At 37.2% G+C, this 21,281-nt stretch overlaps 1 protein-coding gene across 1 annotated transcript in view; it reads right to left on the minus strand.

The window, feature by feature from the left end:
- USP37 (ubiquitin specific peptidase 37) overlaps positions 1-19,242 on the minus strand; it is a 77,313-nt gene extending 58,071 nt beyond the window's left edge. The window contains exons 1-5 of the mRNA XM_052664149.1: positions 19,087-19,242; positions 15,550-15,721; positions 12,272-12,372; positions 9,550-9,728; positions 9,151-9,228 (exon numbers count right to left, since the gene is read on the minus strand). Of these exons, the coding sequence (XP_052520109.1) occupies positions 9,151-9,228; positions 9,550-9,728; positions 12,272-12,372; positions 15,550-15,721; positions 19,087-19,242 (686 nt within the window). The remainder of the gene's footprint in view (positions 1-9,150; positions 9,229-9,549; positions 9,729-12,271; positions 12,373-15,549; positions 15,722-19,086) is intronic.
- Positions 19,243-21,281: the final 2,039 nt, after the last annotated feature.

A 21,281-nucleotide genomic window follows, 5' to 3' on the forward strand; every position in this document is an offset into this window, starting at 1 on the left:
TTCAGAAACATGCTCATGCTTTGATTAAAAGAGCTTATTTTAGGAGATCCATCATGAATAAAGCCTACAAGCAGACAGTGTAGATGCTCCACCCAGATTCCCTCTGGTCTTATTTTTGTATCCTCTCTTTCACACCAATTAAAGATTTTTCCTCCCGATTTTTTTTCCTTTAATATTAGAGTATAGGTGGTTAACAATGCTTTGTTACTTTCAGGTGTACTGCAAAGTGATTTAGTTATGCATATACATGTATCTATTCTTTTTCAAGTTCTTCTATTTGGGTTGGTTTTTAAATTTTTTTGATAGCCAGTACCTAGGGTTCCTCTTCACAAGATTGTCCTCAAGCTACTAGAGCCTTTGCCTGCACTCTCAGAGTCAAAAGTAAGGTCAGGTGCTCAAGGATAGAAGTCAAGCTCCCCTGCCTTGGATTAGAACAGTTTTAAGGTGAAATGTATATAACAGAATTTCTCTCTGGGATTAGGATGAAGCCTAAACGCTGCATTTTTCTGATCAGAGATCAGATTTTTGTCTGAGATCACACTCACTCATTTTCTCCTGCACTGCAGTATCCTGCTTCCCCCAGTCCCTTCCTGGTATCCCCTGGGAATAATTCCTAACTAAATCACTGGACACTACTCTCCATTTCAGGGTTTGTTTCTAAGAAACTTGAACAACAGTTAGTGCTAGAAAAGGGTCTAGGAAGCACACTCTAAGGACAAGATTCTGGAACTGGATCAATTATGTGGCAATGGTAGCAGAAATACCATTGGCTGGTGGTAAAATCTTTGGTATCCTAAAGTGTAATACCACCAAGACTTTTCATCAGTAGTGAACTGGGCTGGGACAAAGTAGAAGAGGATATAATTCCAGCGTTTGAAAAATGTGTTAGACTGCACAATGGACCTTACTGGTGTTATAGCAATGTTCTAAAACTGGATTATGGTGATGGCTGCACAACTCAAAAAATACAGAATTATACATTTAAAACAGGTGAATTTTATGGTGTATAAACTGTACCTCAATAAAGCTGTTAAAAAAAAATCCCAAATTATTTCCTTCCTTGTATCCAAGCCCTCTATTATGAAATGCCATCTATTTCCCTATCCCTTAATGAGGCTGGCCTTGTGATTTCCTTTTCCCAAAAGACTCTAACAGACACAACAGTACCTGAGTCCTGATTCTAAGGCTACAGGCACCATGCAAATTTTCACTCATTCTTTTGGAACCCTACCATTGCCATGTGCTTAACTTCCGGGTAACCCTACCAGGTGAAAAAAGAAAACATGGCTACTCTCCTAAATCACCCCAACCACTAGACAGCCAATCGCCAGTCATACAAGGAATGCCACTGTGGACCAGCTAATCCCGAGCCAACTTACCAAATGACCATGCATGTATGAGAAAATGAGAGAATTCAGTCACAACTGGCCAAGACAGGCCTAGATAAACAGAACCACTTAAATGACCACTGACTTATAAGCAATAATAAACAGTTACTATTTTAAGTATATTGTTATACAGCACTAGATAACTGATATAGTGATATGGGGTAAATAATCCTAAAGACTATGGGTCATCAAGGAACTATGCAACCAGAGCAAGCCATCATGAGCTGGGTGCTCTCACACCAATGAAGTTGTAAGATCAGGAAGCTACAGCAGTAATCCATCATAAAATGCGAGTGGTATATCCATGTAAACAAGAATAGATAATGAAAACAGATCTATGAGCATTCTGGTGACCAGACAGAAGAAGAAATAAACCTGTGCCTGATTCATGGATGGATCATCTCGGTACACTGATACAAGCTGAAAATGAACCGTTGCTGCATTGTAGCTCCACTAAGGGACGGCCCTGGAACATAGGACTAAGATGAAATCCTCCAATGCATAGAGTTTGAGAAGTGCACCTCACTGTCCATTTTGTATGGAGAGAAACGTGGGCCAGAGGAACCTTGGATGGTGGTAAATAGTCTAGATGGATGATCAGGGGCCTAGAAGGAGTAAGCCTGGAAAATCAGGGGAAAATGATTTATGGAAGAGGTTTATGCATAGTATGAACAAAGGGTGAAGATCTGTTTCACATGTTAATGCTCACCAGAGAACTTCACTGAAGAGACATTAAACAATCACCCATGTAACCTGTCTAGTGGATGCCAGTCAATCTCTATACTCAGCCATCCAAACACTTCCACAAAGGGCCCATGAGTAATAGGCACGGTGGCAGAGGTAAAAGCTCCAAGTGCACTCGAAAATAGGGGATCCCTTTTAGTAAGTCTGATTTAGCAACTTATGCTGCTCAATGTCCAATTTCTCAGCTACTCTAGAGGCTGATCCCTGGCCCTTGAATGAATACTATCCCTTAAGGATCACTCATCTAGAGCCAGACATCCTGGAATGTGAAGTCAAGTGGGCCTTAGAAAGCATCACTATGAACAAAGCTAGTGGAGGTGATGGAATTCCAGTGGAGCTGTTTCAAATCCTGAAAGATGATGCTGTCAAAGTGCTGCACTCAATATGCCAGCAAATTTGGAAAACTCAGCAGTGGCTACAGGACTGGAAAAGGTCAGTTTTCATTCCAATCCCAAAGAAAAGCAATGCCAAAGAATGCTCAAACTATTGCACAATTGCACTCATCTCACATGCTAGTAAAGTAATGCTCAAAATTCTCCAAGCCAGGCTTCAGTAATATGTGAACCGTGAACTTCCAGTTCAAGCTGGTTTTAGAAAAGGCAGAGGAACCAGAGATTAAATTGCCAACATCTGCTGGATCATCAAAAAAGCAAGAGAGTTCCAGAAAAACATCTATTTCTGCTTTATTGACTATGCCAAAGCCTTTGACTGTGTGGATCACAAGAAACTGTGGAAAATTCTGAGAGAGATGGGAATACCAGACCACCTAATCTGCCTCGTGAGACACCTGTATGCAGGTCAGGAAGCAACAGTTAGAACTGGACATGGAACAACAGACTGGTTCCAAATAGGAAAAGGAGTGCGTCAAGGCTGTATATTGTCACCCTGCTTATTTAACTTATATGCAGAGTACATCATGAAAAACGCTGGGCTGGAAGAAGCACGAGCTGGAATCAAGATTGCCGGGAAAAATATCAATAACCTCAGATATGCAGATGACACCACCCTTATGGCAGAAACTGAAGAGGAGCTAAAAAGCCTCTTGATGAAAGGGAAAGAGGAGAGTGAAAAAGTTGGCTTAAACTCAACATTCAGAAAAGGAAGATCATGGCATCCGGTCCCATCACTTCATGGGAAATAGATGGGGAAACAGTGGAAACAGTGTCAGAGTTTATTATTTTGGGCTCCAAAATCACTGCAGATGGTGACTGCAGCCATGAAATTAAAAGACGCTTACTCCTTGGAAGGAAAGTGATGACCAACCTAGATAGCATATTCAAAAGCAGAGACATTACTTTGCTAACAAAGGTCCGTCTAGTCGAGGCTATGGTTTTTCCTGTGGTCATGTATGGATGTGAGAGTTGGACTGTGAAGAAGGCTGAGTGCCGAAGAATTGATGCGTTTGAACTGTGGTGTTGGAGATGACTCTTGAGAGTCCCTTGGACTGCAAGGAGATCCAATCAGTCCATTCTGAAGGAGATCAGCCCTGGGATTTCTCTGGAAGGAATGATGCTAAAGCTGAAGCTCCAGTACTTTGGCCACCTCATGCGAAGAGTTGACTCACTGGAAAAGACTCTGATGCTGGGAGGGATTGGGGGCAGGAGGAGAAGGGGACAACAGAAGATGAGATGGCTGGATGGCATCACTGACTCGATGGACGTCAATCTGAGTGAACTCCGGGAGTTGGTGATGGACAGGGAGGCCTGGCATGCTGTGAGTCATGGGGTTGCAAAGAGTTGGACATGACTGAGCGACCAAACTGAACTGAAGGAAACCAAACAGACATTTGGTGTTAAGTTGATTACATTAGACTCCTTCCATCCCAGAAAGGGTAGCAATTAATTCTGGCTGGGACTGGCATATTATTTAAGGTTTGCTTTTGCCTTTCCTGCCCACAGTGCCTTGGCTACACTGCTATCTGAGGGCTTTATAAGAGTATATGATTTATTAACATGAAATCTCGCATAACATCATTGTGGAATGAGGAATCCACTTTACACAGAAGAAAAGGAGGTATATACAATAAGGGCATATGGACCAAAGGATCCACTGGTCCTATCGTAGATCGTATTTACCTCAAAGCTGATGGCCACAGCCTTTAAAGGTGCAGATTAGAGATGATCTCGTTAGGAACTGGGTGCCCTTCAAGATACAATATATAACACAAACCAACAGGCCATTACATTTATAGAGAATACATGGGTCTGGAAACGAAGAAGTAGGAATGCCTCCACTATCAGTCTTAATAACACACTTGGAGAATTTGTGCTTCTTGTTCCTTCAATTTAGATTTTGTGGATCTAGCAGTTCTGGTTTCCAGAGGAGGAAATTTTTCACAAGAGAGGACAAGAAGAATCCCATTTAATCTAAAGCGATGGCTGCTACTCATTTTGGGCTTCTGATCTCACACGCTAGTAATGCTCAAAAATCTCCAAGCCAGGCTTCAGCAATACGTGAACCATGAACTCCCTGATGTTCAAGCTGGTTTTAGAAAAGGCAGAGGAACCAGAGATCAAAGGGCCAACATCTGCTGGATCATCGAAAAAGCAAGAGAGTTCCAGAAAAACATCTATTTCTGCTTTACTGACTATGCCAAAGCCTTTGACTGTGTGGATCACAAGAAACTGTGGAAAATTCTGAGAGAGATGGGAATACCAGACCACCTAATCTGCCTCGTGAGACACCTGTATGCAGGTCAGGAAGCAACAGTTAGAACTGGACATGAACAACAGACTGGTTCCAAATAGGAAAAGGAGTGCGTCAAGGCTGTATATTGTCACCCTGCTTATTTAACTTATATGCAGAGTACATCATGAGAAACACTGGGTTGGAAGAAGCACGAGCTGGAATCAAGATTGCCGGGAAAAATATCAATAACCTCAGATATGCAGATGACACCACCCTTATGGCAGAAACTGAAGAGGAGCTAAAAAGCCTCTTGATGAAAGGGAAAGAGGAGAGTGAAAAAGTTGGCTTAAACTCAACATTCAGAAAAGGAAGATCATGGCATCCGGTCCCATCACTTCATGGGAAATAGATGGGGAAACAGTGGAAACAGTGTCAGAGTTTATTATTTTGGGCTCCAAAATCACTGCAGATGGTGACTGCAGCCATGAAATTAAAAGACGCTTACTCCTTGGAAGAAAAGTTATGACCAACCTAGATAGTATATTCAAAAGCACAGACATTACTTTGCCAACAAAGATCCGTCTAGTCAAGGCTATGGTTTTTCCAGTGGTCATGTATGGATGTGAGAGTTGGACTGTGAAGAAGGCTGAGCGCCGAAGAATTGATGCGTTTGAACTGTGGTGTTGGAGATGACTCTTGAGAGTCCCTTGGACTGCAAGGAGATCCAACCAGTCCAACCTGAAGGAGTTCAACCCTGGGATTTCTTTGGAAGGAATGATGCTAAAGCTGAAGCTCCAGTACTTTGGCCACCTAATGCGAAGAGCTGACTCACTGGAAAGGACTCTGATGCTGGGGAGGATTGCGGGCAGGAGGAGAAGGGGACAACAGAAGATGAGATGGCTGGATGGCATCACGGACTCAATGGACGTGAGTCTGAGTGAACTCTGGGAGATGGTGATGGACAGGGAGGCCTGGCGTGCTGAGAGTCATGGGGTCGCAAAGAGTCGGACACGACTGAGTGACTGAACTGAACTGAACTGAACTGATGCTGGCAGAGCAACAGGCAAGGAAAGGAGTTACCATACTGTAACTTACTTAAATTATAAGAGGGCAGGGTAGCCGCTACATGATAAGGGCAAGAAGAATATGTCTGGTATAAAAGGAAATTCACCAGGGAATCTCTTGGTGCTTTCAAGCTCAGTTTTAACTCTGCATGGATAATTGCAGCAACCACAGCCTGACAACTGCACAGTGACCACTGGCTCAGATCCCCCAGGGAAGAAGATCTCAGTCATACCACCAGAAAAGTCATCAACACTATCAGAGTGTTAATGAAAAATGCAGAAAATCCAGAATGGATCCTATAGGTAGATAATATCAGTTACAGCCTCAAGGCTATTTGTAGCAGTAAGGACAAAAAGAGCCACACCTCATCCCACTAATCCTCCTTTTTAAATATTCTCACCCAGAAATTGAAAAGCATCAATGTGAAGAACCTGTAATAAGATGGTGGGGCTTTCCTGGTGGTCTTGTGGTAGAGAATCAGCCTGCCAATGCAGGTCACATGAGTTCGATCCCTGTTCTGGGAAGAACTAGGTCAGTAGTAAGACAGAGGGTAAAAACACAGATATTACTGACTGGAAAGCTGGTGAGCACTGTTATATCTCAACAAAATAGTCACAGAACTGTTATCTGTAATGTTTTAGGAGGCAGAACTCAAAGGAAAAGACTGAGACAATTAAGAACACTGGTCTGTGTTAGCACTTTTTACTGCTCTCAGCAAGGTTCTATTCAAGACAGATAAATCTGGGTTAGAACTAGCAGGTTTGCAATCAAGGTTGAAAATGAATCTCTCTCTCTGTGCCAATGTCCTAGAATTAAAATTGTGTGGTAAGTGGAGGGCATGTGGGACTAAAAAAATCCAGTTGCTTCTGATTCTCAAACTAAGGCAATGCTAAGAGGTAACTGGAGAAGTAGTTTGTGAAAAACTGATGTTAATATTAGGGAAAACTGGATGAGGGGTATACAGGTACATCTCAATATTATCTTTGCAACTTTTCTGTAAATCTAAAATTATTCCAAAATTTAAAAGAATCAAAATAATAACAAAAATACTGGCCTTAATTCTTTCTCAAGCCTATAAAACCCTCCATGTTCTACCTTTAAAAAAACTTCTAAAACTTTTACATTTCTAGACTTTTCTCAACTTCCAGGACTACATCAGCATCAACTAGGCCACAAAGCTGCATGGCTCCAAAGAACAGAGTCTTCAAAACCCCCTTCAGCTATGGCCTTGAAAGATAACAGACAAAGGGAATCTGTTAAAGGGCAAAGCCAAGAGTCATATGAAGTACAATGAGCAAGGGTTCCTCCCAGAAGATCGGACAGAGACTGTTACAGGGGTTAATTAAGAACTTATTCCACTGCTTTCATTGTCTTCACAATTTCTGCCTAACAAGATTTTATCTCTACTATAGACCAGTGACTCCTCAGTTCCCAATCCTTGTCTTTTCTAAATGGAAATTTTTACTGTGGTTACCCTGTGCTTACTCCAGCAATGTATAATAAATGCTATATGTGTGGAGACAGGAGTGAGGAATGCAGATTAACTTGCTTTTTAGTTTTTAGGTACAACACCACTTTGCCAACAAAGGTTCCTATAGTCAAAGCTACAGTTTTTCCAGTAGTCATGTATGGATGTGAGAGCTGGACCATAAAGAAAGCTGAGCGCAGAGGAATTAATGCTTCTGAACTGCGGTGTTGGAGAAGACTCTTGAGAGACCCTTGGATGGCAAGAAGATCAAACCAGTCAATCCTAAAAGAAATCAATCCTGAATATTCATTGGAAGGACTGATGCTGAACCTGAAGCTCCAATACTTTGGCCACCTGATATGAAAGAACTGACTCACTGGAAAAGTCCCTGATGCTGGGAAAGATTGAAGGCAGGAGAAAGAGACGACAGAGGATGAGATGGTTGGATGGGATCACTGACTTGATGGACATGAGTTTGAGCAAGCTCCAGGAGTTGGTGATGGACAGGCAAGCCGGGTGTGCTACAGGCAAGAGGGCTGCAAGGAGTCAGACACAAATGAGCAACTGAACTGAAGTGAACAAGACCATGAGGTGTATGGTCCAAGGCACACCTAGACCTTATGGAGAGAACTGCACATAACCCAGAGATAACCCTGGACTCTGAGCTGGATATAATGACTAAATGAGATTTAGAGGCTGTCTCCATCAGGGTGAAGGTAGGGGTACTCTGCATATGGGAAGAATGATTAACAAAGGTAAATCTTTAGCTAGAAGGGTAAACTATGGGAGACTGTTGTCCCCAAATAACCACTGTACTCCTTTGTCGTAACAGTAGAATTTGGGCTAGGCATACTTCCCAGATCTCCTAACTTGATATAAACACATGACCAAGTTTTGGCCAGTGTAATATGCATAAAAGTTATGTATACAATTTTCAGCCTACACAAAAGCTGTATGCCCTCCCTTTGCTCCTTTCCTCCTTCCCAGTAGGAATACAGATATGAGAGTGGAGGCTGAAGCTATCTTGGTTCATAAAAGGGAAGATACTTATTAAGAATGGCAGATAGAAGACAAAGGAACCTGAGACTATGGTGATTGTAGTTTAAGAGAACACACCAGTCTTATCAGCTACCTAGATTTTTGTATCTGTTATAGCAATAGAATCAAGAACTCAAACTATAAAAAGTTTCTTTAGCTTTTTTCCCAACTTCTTTCTGGTGACCCTTTGGCCTTCAACACCAGTTAACTGACTACCAACTGACTTCTGTTAAGGTATTCACTGGCAACTAAGTAATAAGTTTTCTCTCTCAGAAGACAGACAAACTCCACAAGTCTCCCATTAGGAGGAAGAGGATTGTGAGCTAGGGACTGTCCTACTGCAGGTATGCTCTTTTGTTCAACCCCAAAAGTAGCTCTAAAGGACTGATGCTCCTTGCCTAGAACCTATGCTGGTTTTAATACCCTTTTACCCGTAAGTTAACTTTTCACATGAATAAGGTAAAAACTGTACTTTTTTTTTTTTTACAGGTAAAGGGAAGAAGGAAGGAGGAGCATTCATACTAAAAGAGCAGCAAACAAAAACCACTTATATAGAGTTCTTCAGCTCTATCCTTATTATAAGTGTTGCAAACAAATAAAGCCAAGATGGGAGAAGTGCACTAAAACGACCAAAGCAATACTAATGGCCAAATCCTCTCTCTATTGAGCCTACAGTGTACTGTTACCAAAATACTCTAAATCCTGTTCTGTCTCTGAGATTCCCATAAACTGAAGACCATCCCAATTTTCTCTAGTGGTTGTAATTATTAATGGAAGAAACACTGATCAAATGTTATAAAAGTTCTTAAAGTAACTTACGATGATGAATCATTTTCCTTAGGGTAATCTTCATTCAACTCTGAGCCAGATGACAGCATTCTTTTTCTCTTTTCAGTCCTACAGAGAACAGAGAAAAACGGTTATTTCACATTATTAAAAAGCATAAACCAACATACTCAAGAACAAGAACTGTGACTACTGCTATCTAACTCTATACACCACATTTAAATACACTGTGTATCTGCAAGCTCTATACATGTCACTAACATAAATCACAAAAGACAAATATTATCTCCAAAAAATGCACTTTACAAGTTGTTCTTTTAACTAGAAGTCTCCTCCTTTTCCCCAAGTTATTGGACTTTCTAAAAGGCTTAAAAGACATTTCTAAATAGGCAGAGCTAATGACTAAGAAAGAAAAAAAAAAATCTTTCATACCTATTTTCTAGTAACCCTGATCTAAGAGGTGTGGATGTAGATGTCAAAGGCGGAATTGTCCGGGTAGGAGTTACTCCATTTCCTGCTGCAGCCTTAATTGATCCTCTACTTGGATTACCAAGAACTTTTCGAAACGGAGTATCATCTTTAGTTTCCAAACTTCCTCTTTTTGAAGAGACCTATAAGAATAAAGTTTAACATAGCTAATTTTTCACATTAATTGGCATATGTTTAGACCAGTGATCCTCATAAATGGGACTTTTAAAAAATATCCACAATTGGAGACCCATCTCCAGAGATTCTAGCCTATCTGATCTGGGGGTAAGGTCCAATCATTAATACTTCTTTTTTTTAAAGAACATTAGGTGATTCTAATCAGTGTCAGATATTGAGCTTGATATGTATTTTCCTATATTACTCTTGTAAGCTTAGAAATTCCACAGCATACCTGGAAGCAGAAAAGAATTTGCTCTGAATTACTGATTTAAAAAAAAGAAAATAACCTCACAGACATAAGAGCCACATGAAAGTAGATCTGTAAGAAAGAAAATCCAATTATGACTAATTTACAGTGAGCTTCCCTGGTGGCTCAGCTGGTAAAGAATCTGCCTGCAATATGGGAGACCTGGGTTCAATCCCTGGGTTAGGAAGATCCCTTGCAGAAGTACATGGCAATCCACTCCAGTATTATTGCCTGGAGAATCCCCATATACAGAGGAGCCTGGAGGGCTACAGTCCATGGAGTCACAAAGAGCTGGACACAATTGAGCGACTAAGCACAGCACATTACAGCAAAGTGACATAAATGTGAGAAAAAGGAGCAACAATGACATTTAGTTGCCACAATTTAAAAGCCAAGTCACATGTACAGCATATGATTTTTGAGGGGGTTCTAGTATGGAGAAATGAAACAAATACATAAAATGATGGGGAGATTGAAGGTGAGACAGAACCTACTGGCAGAAGATGAATCAGAGTCTACCCCAAAACACAGCAAAAATATTCTGAGAGAATACACACTTTAACTCTATGGAAGACTTCTAATTACTTTCCACAGAATTACAATCTTAGAATAAAAAAAAAGAATCTGAGGTCATCTGGATGAATGATTTAAAAAGTTGATTTTCAAATGGATAATTGATTCTCAAGATTAAAAAAAAAAAAACCAAAACACTATTATAAAAGCCATATACTGAGAAGTCTCTTTTATCACCCCAATGTCATTCACTCAGTTCTACTTCCCATCCTCCTACACACCTTGTAAGTAGTCTACATTTTTAAGGAAATGAAAATCAGTATTTTATTTTTCTAGTTACATAAATGGTAGCATGCTATATGCATACTGTTTTGCATATTTTTCAATCTTTTTTGACCATGACCCCACAGTGAGAAATATTCTACATCACAACCTATTATACATACATACAAATAAAACTGAAAATTTCAAAAACCAGTACTTATCCTTACTGTGTAGAATATGTTCTCTATTATTTTCTATTCTATTTTATTTAATGGTAGTCACAACACACAAAATTGATTTTATAATCCCACTATTAATAGAAATCATTATTTGTGGAAGTATAAATATTTGCCTCTACTAGATATATTAACACTTACAGTTTAAATATTCTAACACTTTAAATTTCTACCTGTAAATGGATGAACCTCAAAGTAATTATGAGTAAAAAACCCAAACAAAAAATTATACACTGATTCCACTTATATAAAACTCTAGAAAATGCAAAGTAATCTAGAGTGACAGAGGGCAATTCACTCATGGCTTAGGGATACGGGCCAGACAGGGAGCTGGAGAGAAGGATTACAAAATGCGATGAAGAAGCTTTCAAGGGCTATGGCTATGTTCACTAGTTTGATTATGGTGATGATTTTGCAGGTACGTACATAAATCAAAACATATCAAACCGCACACTTTAAATATGTGCAATTTACTGGATATCAATCATGCCTCAATAAAAACGTTAAAAAAAAAACAACACTCAACTTGTAAAAAGAAACTAACAAAAAGAAACCTTATTCACTGACTGCTTAGTGCTTTAAGTAATCAACCCATCTCCACACAGTCAAACAGAATTCATTACTTACAGGAGAGTTTCCAAGTTTCTCTATACACCTGGTTTACCTTTGTAAGACAAATTAAGAGACACAGGACTGCTAAGGTGCAATAGTGCAAAGTAAGTCTCAGGACTGGCTGAATATTTATGAAAGAAAAATTATTAAAAAGCAAATAGAAGACCTAACAAATCAGTCTGATATCGTATAGTATAGGTAAAGTTCATAATGTAGAACAGACTCAAAAAAGTATCAAAGAAATAGCAACAGCAAATATTTACAGGGTTGTTAGTACATGGTATTGGGGGCTAAGCATTTTTATAATACGCATTATTTCACAGCAACGCTTAAAGTATTTTTGCTGTCTCAATTTTACAGATGGGTACTAAGGCTTGAGATACCTAAGAAGGAGCTTCTCCAATGGCCTACAACTAGTAAGAGGCAGCATCAAATCTCAAACCCACATCTAACTTCAAAGCTATGTTTTCAAAAACTACACTGTGATAAATTTCAGGTATGTGTAAAGTATCCTTGTGATAATGCCAGAATTATTAGACATTACAATCTAAATTCTACTTCCTGCAACTACCTTATAGAATGTCTAAGATTATCATCTTTTAAAAAAAAGCTAGAAAGATTCAAATGAACATACCTGATTGTCCGAGTAAGAAAGCTGCCTGTTGGTTTCCTTCTGTGAGGCCCTGCTGCCCAGAATAGCTCCAAAACTACCAGAACCCTGAGAAGGTTTCATGGCTGGTGGGGGGAGAAAAAAAATCCAATCAATTACTTTAACTAAGAGATTTGTCATTATTATTATTTAATACTAAGGAAACAGAAACAGGAAAAATAAAACAAATCTAAGTGCTTATCTGACAGAAAATAATTCCGATATGTACAGTAACAATTTAGAGCTAGGATCAAGCAAAAAATTAAGTAACAATGCAAAAACTTGGAAATATGTAGTAGAAGGATAAATTTTTGAATGCTAGAGATTCTCCTGTATAAACATTTGGTAATTAACACTATAGCAAAGTCAGTCAGTGAACTAACTTTGCACACTGGATGCTAAGCACGTGTCAGAACCAGTGACAGACATACTTCTAATAATGCATACCCCAAAACTTTCTAAGTTCAGCGAACAGAATAAGTGGCTTCTTCTCTAAAGAAATCAATGCTAGTTTAAAGGACATGCAAGGTAATGTATAAATATGGATTTTCATATACTTTAAAAAGTATTTAAAGGGAATTCCCTGGCAATTCAGTGGTTAGGACTCCGTGCTTCCATTGCCAGTGGCCCTGGCTGGGGAACTCAAGATCTCATAAGCTGCAGGTGGCCAAAAAAACCACCCAGTAGTCTATATTTTAATTTTGTTAATTTCCCACTGAAGATCATCTGGAATGTTTTAAATTTATAAACACTGCAAATAATGCCAAACATCCTTTTACATATCTTCTTGCACTAATGCAACAATTTTCATAGGGTAAAATTCCTTAGAATAAGAATTGTTGGGGTAAAGGATGTACAATTTTAAACTAAACTGATATTACCACTATTCCTCAAAAAAAACAAAAATCTCCAAGCCCCTACCAAGTATATTAGAGTGGCTGGCCTCCCCTCACACTACTGCCAATGTGATAATAAGAATTTGAATTTGTTTAATTATTGGTGAAGCCGAGAATTTTTTCACATTTCTGAGACACCTGTTTTTCTTCCTGAGTTTTCCTATATGTCTATTTCTCTACTGAACTGTCTTTTTCTTACTGATTTGGAAAGTCAGTATTTATATACTAGTAATATTAACTCTGTCACTGTGACTAATATTTTCATCTTTTCTTCTTTCCTTGTCACAGAGATCATTTAAATTTTTTACACAGTCCAAGTTATTAACCTTTTCCTTTATTGATTCTGGTTTTTTGTCATACTCAAAAAGGTCATTCCCATCCACATAATATGTTAAAATCCATTCTACTCTTCTAATAATACTTTTATCACTTTTTTTTTAAACACTGAAATCTTTGATCAGTGTAAAATCTATTTAGATGAAGGAGTAAGATAAGGACTCAGTTTTACTGTCTTCTTAAATGGTTAGCTAGTTGTCCTATTTATAGACAACACTGTTCATCAACCATTAGTCTTTTTCCCATTGATTACAAACACCACACATTATACTTTAAATGTTTCAAAGTGTTCTTATATTCATTAGCTTACACTTTGGGGCAGTTACGACAACTTAGAAGATTAAAACAACTTGACCAAGAGTACAGAATAAGTTAAGTCCACAGCTAGTCACTCTAAAAGCAGTAATGACTTACTGTGTACCTATCAAATACGGGTTATGACTTACATTAATGAACTCTAATTTTTTATTAAGCACTGAAATTAAGGTAAGAAAACATTCATTTTAGAGATGAGGAAACTGAAACTCTTTAATTAAAGGAACTGCCCAAAACTGCACAGGATATAAGCAGGGCTAGGATTCAAACCCAAATCTGTTTAGGTCCAAAGTGTGTTTTTCCATTACACCATGTTGTTCAGACTCAAATCTGGGCCCCAGTCTGTTGTGCTTTCCACTCTAATGCATTCAGAGACATACTTTCTTACATATGTCAATTTTTAAAACAGTGGTTCAATTAATATGGAATAAAACAAAAATATAAACAGAAAATAAAAAACAGAAAATAATAAAATAAACAGAAAATAAAAATAAAACAGAAATGTAGACATAATCCCTAACATATTCTAAAACTTTTAAATGGCACTCAACTCAATTCTAAAATTCAGTATTTAGAAAACTGACATGGTTCATTCAGATTTGGTAACATGAACACATGATGAATATGAACCAAATGGCAAATAACCATAAAAAAATTTTTTTAAACAAGAAAATAGTTTATCAAATAGCTATTAAATACAAGCAAGGAGGCACTGCTACATCTTTACTTTCTAAACGTTTTTAATGTGTTATATTTGTTAAAAAAAAAAACTCAGCAGTTTGTTAACTATAAAATACCAGTAATAACAAAGTACTGATGATGACAGAGCTGGAGAATAATAAAAGTAAGAGTGAAAAACTCATTTTGAGCAACAGATTACTCCTAAAAAGATGCTTATAAGTATGTATTCTTTAAAGTCAAAACATTTTACATGAAAGGGGTTGGAGGAAGTAGGGGAATCTGATCACACTACTTGAATTTCTACGGTACCTTCTGTTTGTATAGAAAAATAAAACCTCAGAAAAAATTTCATATAAAAAAGCAACTATATAACATTTATATGACAAGGTAAGTTTTCCCAAATGTAATTTAAATCCTACTCCTTCCTTAGACACACACTCTTTTGTGGAGTCCTTAGGGTGTTCTACATAAACAATCATGTCATCTGAGAACAAACACAAATTTACTTCTTCCTTTTCAATTTGGATGTTTTTCATTTCTTTTTCTTGCCTAAGTGCTCTGCCTAGGACTTCCAGTATTATGTTGAATAGAAGGGGTAAAAGGGGTCATCCTTGCCTTGTTTCTGATTTTGGAAAACCTTTCAGTTTTCCATCACTGAGCTATTGGCTTTTCATATAAGGCACTTATTATGTTGAGGTAAGATAGATTCCTTTAATTCCAACTTTGTTTCCATGTTTCCATCATGAAACAAAGTTAAATTTTATCAAATGCTTTTAATGCATCAAGATGATCATGTGGTTTTTGTCCATCATTCTGTTAAATTTGATGTATCACACTGCCAGATTTTTCCCGTATCTTAAACTATTCTTGCATTCCAGAAATAAATCCCACTTGGTCATGGTGTATAATCCTTTCAGTGTGCTGTTGAAAGGATTGTGTTGAAATTTTTGCATCAATATTCAAGAGGGATACTTGCCTACAATCTAGTAATATTTTTTATAACTAATGTTAGACCCTCAGATGATTAGTGCTTACCTGCATTAAGCCTGTTTTGATGGACTGCATCTAGAAACAACCTCATTTCCTCTGCATCCTTACTTGGTACTTTATCAATAGACAAGAAGCTGTTATCTTGTAGAGTTAACATTAAGCGGCTTTGCTTTGCTCCACTGGGTCGAAGCACCACATTTTTAATGTTATGACTTAGCTGATCAACACAAAAGGAAGAGTATCATTAAAAATGAATTATAATGAAGCATAGTAAGTTGTATAATGAATACTAAACTTTATACGTTCTAAGATACATTTCTTACTCTTTCCCATATTTTTTTTTTTTTTACCCAATCAAAAAGAGTTTCCATGTCTTGATACATTTAAATCAAAGATTTCACGTCTAGGAGAGGCAAACACTATTAAAATTTTACAGAGTAATCCTAACACTCTTGACTTTTTTGGTAGGAACTGCATATTTTCAGGTATAGTTACGAAAACAAAGAAGTTAATTTTCTAAGCTTTGATGGTTATACCATCACCAGTTTAGAAAGTCATATTGGATTAGAAGCTTTTTTCCTTTCTAAACAAAAGCTTATAAAATATCTAGCAAGTGGTTTATGTAGCTGCAATGAAAAAGGATATTCTGATCCAAACTATAATCCTGAAAAGAATTCTATTTCTCAAAAACACATCAACATAAACCTTTACCTACATTAGAACATCTTTTTTTTTTTTAAACTATCTAAGCAGGCTCAATTAACTTTCAATCACAAAGCTCATAAGTTCTCTGGAACTCTCTTAGCTTACTTCTCCCACTCCCCAGATCTGGTTCAATACTTCTCTTATACTCTTCCAGACTCTAGATATATGCTATTAAGTGATAACTTTTATTTTTTCTTGAATGAAAATTTTCCAAGACTAAATCAATAAATCTTTAACTTTTATCTTAATAATTCTCACAACCAGTCATCCTTATTTTCTAACATTCTCCCTCAGCAAGCATATACAGAGGTTTCTAAAGTTGCCTTTTGCTGAAGACATACCCTCTGAACAGCATGAAGAAAGAAGTAAAAGCATCTCACAATTTTTAAAATTAGGGATAGTTAACCTTGTGACATTACTTTGTCAACAAAGGTCCGTCTAGTCAAGGCTATGGTTTTTCCAGTGGTCATGTATGGATGTGAGAGTTGGACTATAAAGAAAGCTGAGGGCAGAAGAATTGATGCTTTTGAACTGTGGTGTTAGAGAAGACTCTTGAGGGTCCCTTGGACTCCAGGGAGATCCAACCAGTCCATCCTAAAGGAGATCAGTCCTGGGTGTTCTTTGGAAGGACTGATGTTGAAGCTGAAACTCCAATACTTTGGCCACCTGATGCGAAGAGCTGACTCACTGGAAAAGACCCTGATGCTGGGAAAGACTGAAGGAAATCACAAAGGATGAGATGGTTGGATGGTATCACCAATTCAATAGACATGAATTTGGGTAAACTCCAGGAGTTGGTGATGGACGGGGAGGCCTGGAGTGCTGCATGCAGTTCATGGGGTTGCAAAGAGTCGGACACGACTGAGCGACTGAACTACACTGAACTGACCTTACCTTGTGATAATTTTTAGATAAAGATGAAAAAACAATTTACTAGACTTAATTTATATTTCAAATTTAAATGACAGGTTTTAGACTCAAGCAGGTCTTTCCCTCACCTCCCAAATTTAATGAGTTAAATCTTGAAATCTCTTGAAATCTGTATTTGCTTCCTTTTGCTTCTTCCACTGTCTTATCCTTTGCTCAAGACTTTCATTTCTCATCTGAACTCCCACAATAACCTCTTACATGTCCTTATTCTCCCACTACCTCTTGAAAGTCATCTACCTAGCTGCCAAAGGAATTTAAACTTAAGATTCTTGGCTCCCTAGTAACTAAGTTCCCTTTAGTATGACAAAGAAGATCTGGATATTTCAAGATCTGGTTTCTATGTAGCTCTTAGCCTCTACTACTGCCATTCACACTCCACTGTCCATTTACTTTAAAATAATTTTCTGGTTTCCTGAATGTTGATTCACACTAGCATGTATCTGTACATTATAGAAATCATCTTTACCTTACCTTCACTGTGTCTAGCAAATTCTTACCTATCCTTTAAATTCTCAGAGCACAATACACTTCCTTCTTTATGTTACATCAGTATCTCTGAGGTATTTTTACAGCTGAGAATGCATTTGGTTACTCTTAAGTTTGAGAGGAAAAGTGCCTCACTCAACTCTGTATTCTTAGCCCAGTACCCATCACAGTAATCTACAGGAGGTTAACAAATGAATGCTCAATGCAAAACTGATCTAGAACTGAGATGAAAAGTTTAATCACAGGTAGACTCATCATGCTTCTAAAGATCTATGTTTGCTTAAGTATTTAAATTAAAAAAAAAAATTTACTGAGTGCTAATTTGAGTTGAGGACTCAAAGACTGAATCTCTGTTTTAAAAAAAATCTTTCATTGAGATGGTCACATGTATATGAATGTGGTAGAAACTATTGTTTCTACTACGCATGTCACCACCTATAATCTATTTAAGAATACTTTTGATACATAAAAATCATAACCAATTTACTTTTAAAAGTTAAAAGCAAAAACAGAAATTTTACTTCAGCTCAAGTTCTCAAGCATAAAGTTTTATAAATTACTCTTCAAAAGAGTACTTTAGAATATTACACTTTTATATAATCTAATTAACAAATATAGCATTTTTAAGTGCAGAAAACGTAAGACGTTAAATTCAGCTCATATCAACAGAAGTAATTCTTGGCTGTACAAGACAGAAGTGAAAACAAAATTATTTTTTATAGTGATAAAATAACGAGGTCCTTCAAAAGTTAACAGAAGAGGGACTTCCCTGGTAGTCCAAAGGTTAAGAATCTGCCTTACAATGCAGGGGACTCGGGTTTGACCCCTGGTCAGAGAACTATTATCCCACATGCTGCAAAGCAAACTAAGTCTGCACACCAAAACTAAAGAATCTCTGCACTGCAACAAAAGATCCTGCATGATGCAATGAAGATCTTAGACCCAATGCTGCCAAATAAATAAATAATTTAAAAAAAAAGTTAACAGAAGAAAATGGCTATAAGGATGACCCTGAATATCATCCTTGAATGGTCCATACCACAACCTTTGGCAGGATTAATTAGGAAGACGAAATTAAAAAGACACTAATGAATCCTATTAAAAGCTAATACTAAATAGTGATGAATTTATCACATATGTTGGTTCCCAGGGGGTGGGGACATAACTTCATAACTGAAGTTATCCTAATGTGGTTTTAAAAATAGTTTAGACAGTATCCAGACACAGTTTCTCCCAGCTTCCTCTTCCCACCAGTTTCTTTTCAACAATGGTGACTACTTTCTACTCTTTATTATAGACCATCAACAATTCTGCTGAATAATTTTTAACAGTATCAGCGACCTGAAAATTAAACAAATAGTAATCTAGTAGGGGTACTATGATATTTAGTGTGGCAGAGAATAGCTGTTCACTAAAGGATGTGATTTGAAGGTCTATTCCAAATCAAAATTTGGTTAATACCTGAAATATCCTTGGAATCCCTCCAGTATTGTAGTGAACTACTAGGCTGACTTTATTCTCTTTTTCCACAACTTCAAAGGATCCTTCTTTCCATTTTGTAATCCCAGTCTGCATACTTCGAATTCTGATAGGGCCATGTATCTTCAGAGGAGACATATTTTCTTTAAAAATAAATTGCTTCTAGCCAAATTAAAAAGAAAAAATACACCTTCACCTGACACAGTCTAAGGAAGAAAAATAAAATAAAATAATAAGTTACAACTTACTAGTGATTTAAAACAAGAGTTTGAAAGAGAACACTTAATGAACCATCATACGTCTTTTTCTCCATTTTCAATAAACTACCTTTTATTAAATATCCTCAAAGGCTCTGATTAGCTGGATAGCACTGGTAAGAACAAATGAAGCAGTCACTGATGTTCAGTGACTGAATTTACCCACCTTTTATTTTTTCTGTACATGCTCTCTCCTTAGCCATGTACCTGAGTCCATTTAGTGCCTAAATTTTGCATTTTGCAGCATTAACAACCATACTGCTGTCACTGTATGACAATCAGGAATACTAAAGATTCCATTCTCAGTGTGAGTGCCCATGGCAATATGGCCAACTTTTACCTTCCTTCATGATTCTAAAGGATGTTGAATTTCAAATATAAGTTAAAAAAAAAAAAAAATTCAGTCAGCTGATTCCATTCTTTAGAATTGAGTTCCTACTGAAACATCAAATCATATCACCTAAGCATATCCACATGTATAAAACATATTATATGAATAAATAATCATGAGAATAATCAAATTAATTTAACCTCAACAACTACATTATTTGAGAAAATCATTTATTCTCTAGGGAAAACTAACCAAAAAACCCCTCTTCCTAAGATCCACCTACTATTTATGTTTTAACTCTACCATTCCTGGAAAGAATTTTTACCATTTTTATCTTTCACAAATACTCAAATTTCCCAAGTGAACTTCTGATACTTACAGATATGACAGAATGTCTAAGACTCTTAAAACTAGCTTAACAGATGTCACCAAGTAAATACAATTAAACAGCAGAAAATGATTATCAAACAGTGTTATACATATATACACAATCAAATAAAATTAAAACAAAATTTACACTACAGCCTTCAAATCTCTAGAAACATGGCCTCTAATACAGATTCTTAATTTAATAAGTTAAAAACCATTAAACTTTGCCTCTGCCTAAACAACTCAACTAGAAAAGCTAAAAACAGTAATATATGTACAAAGGAAAAACATACTAGATTTAAGTATCAGGAGCCAGCTCTGTCACTTACTAACTTTTAACTTACCTTTCCTCACCACTAGTTTTCTCAGCTGTAAAACAGCAATGCTATAGTGTTGCAGAATTAAATGAAATATTGCTAAAACTCATTAGGCATTCAATAGACAGCGGCTTCAATATGAATGAAATTAGTGTCCACTTTCTGAATTTATTCCTTGTCTGCAACACCTCTTTCTCCAAAGATTCCAGACAATTTGTTAACAATGGTCACCAACCAACTGCCTATAGAGGCTAAACAGGTGACACAAACGATTTAGACAGGCAAAATATGAAAACTTCTATTCAAATCTAGCCAGCTTTGCCATGAACCCAGCATTACCAGATCATCAAATTCTTCAAGAAAATGCAATCAAATTTTTATGTCAAACTGCCCCTTTTAAATTCTGGACAATGAATTCAAAGTTTCAAATCAAACAAAACCCACCTAGAGGTAAGATATAGACTGGAGAACCCTAGTTCAAGGCCCCAAGGTGCTATATATCAAACACCTAAGAATAAATTTAAAGAGAGATATGAAAACACTTTGAATTGTTTAAGGTGTTTTGCATCGTAAGTCCTCTAGTATTATTCAGTGATTGAATTTTTTGAGTGCCTAATTGTGGCCAGATTTATATACTCTAATTATCTGAGTGTATGAATCCATCAAAGTAATAGAGGCCACTATTGTTCACAGACCTGTCTGTTAATGTGACATTTTGTTCCAACTAGTAACTACAAAATCAGCAATGTGTTTGTAATGCCTTTTTTTTTTAACAATTACTAATTTAATGCTTTACTGCTTGGATATAGCCTTGAGATTTTTTCCACTCTGTCTCATTGCACTGCCAAGAATATGTGATCCCTCTTCTACTCCAGTTGTCCATGCCAAAAACATGAGTTATCT

This window comes from Budorcas taxicolor, chromosome 2 (genome assembly GCF_023091745.1).
Source record: "Budorcas taxicolor isolate Tak-1 chromosome 2, Takin1.1, whole genome shotgun sequence".
NCBI lineage: Eukaryota > Metazoa > Chordata > Mammalia > Artiodactyla > Bovidae > Budorcas > Budorcas taxicolor.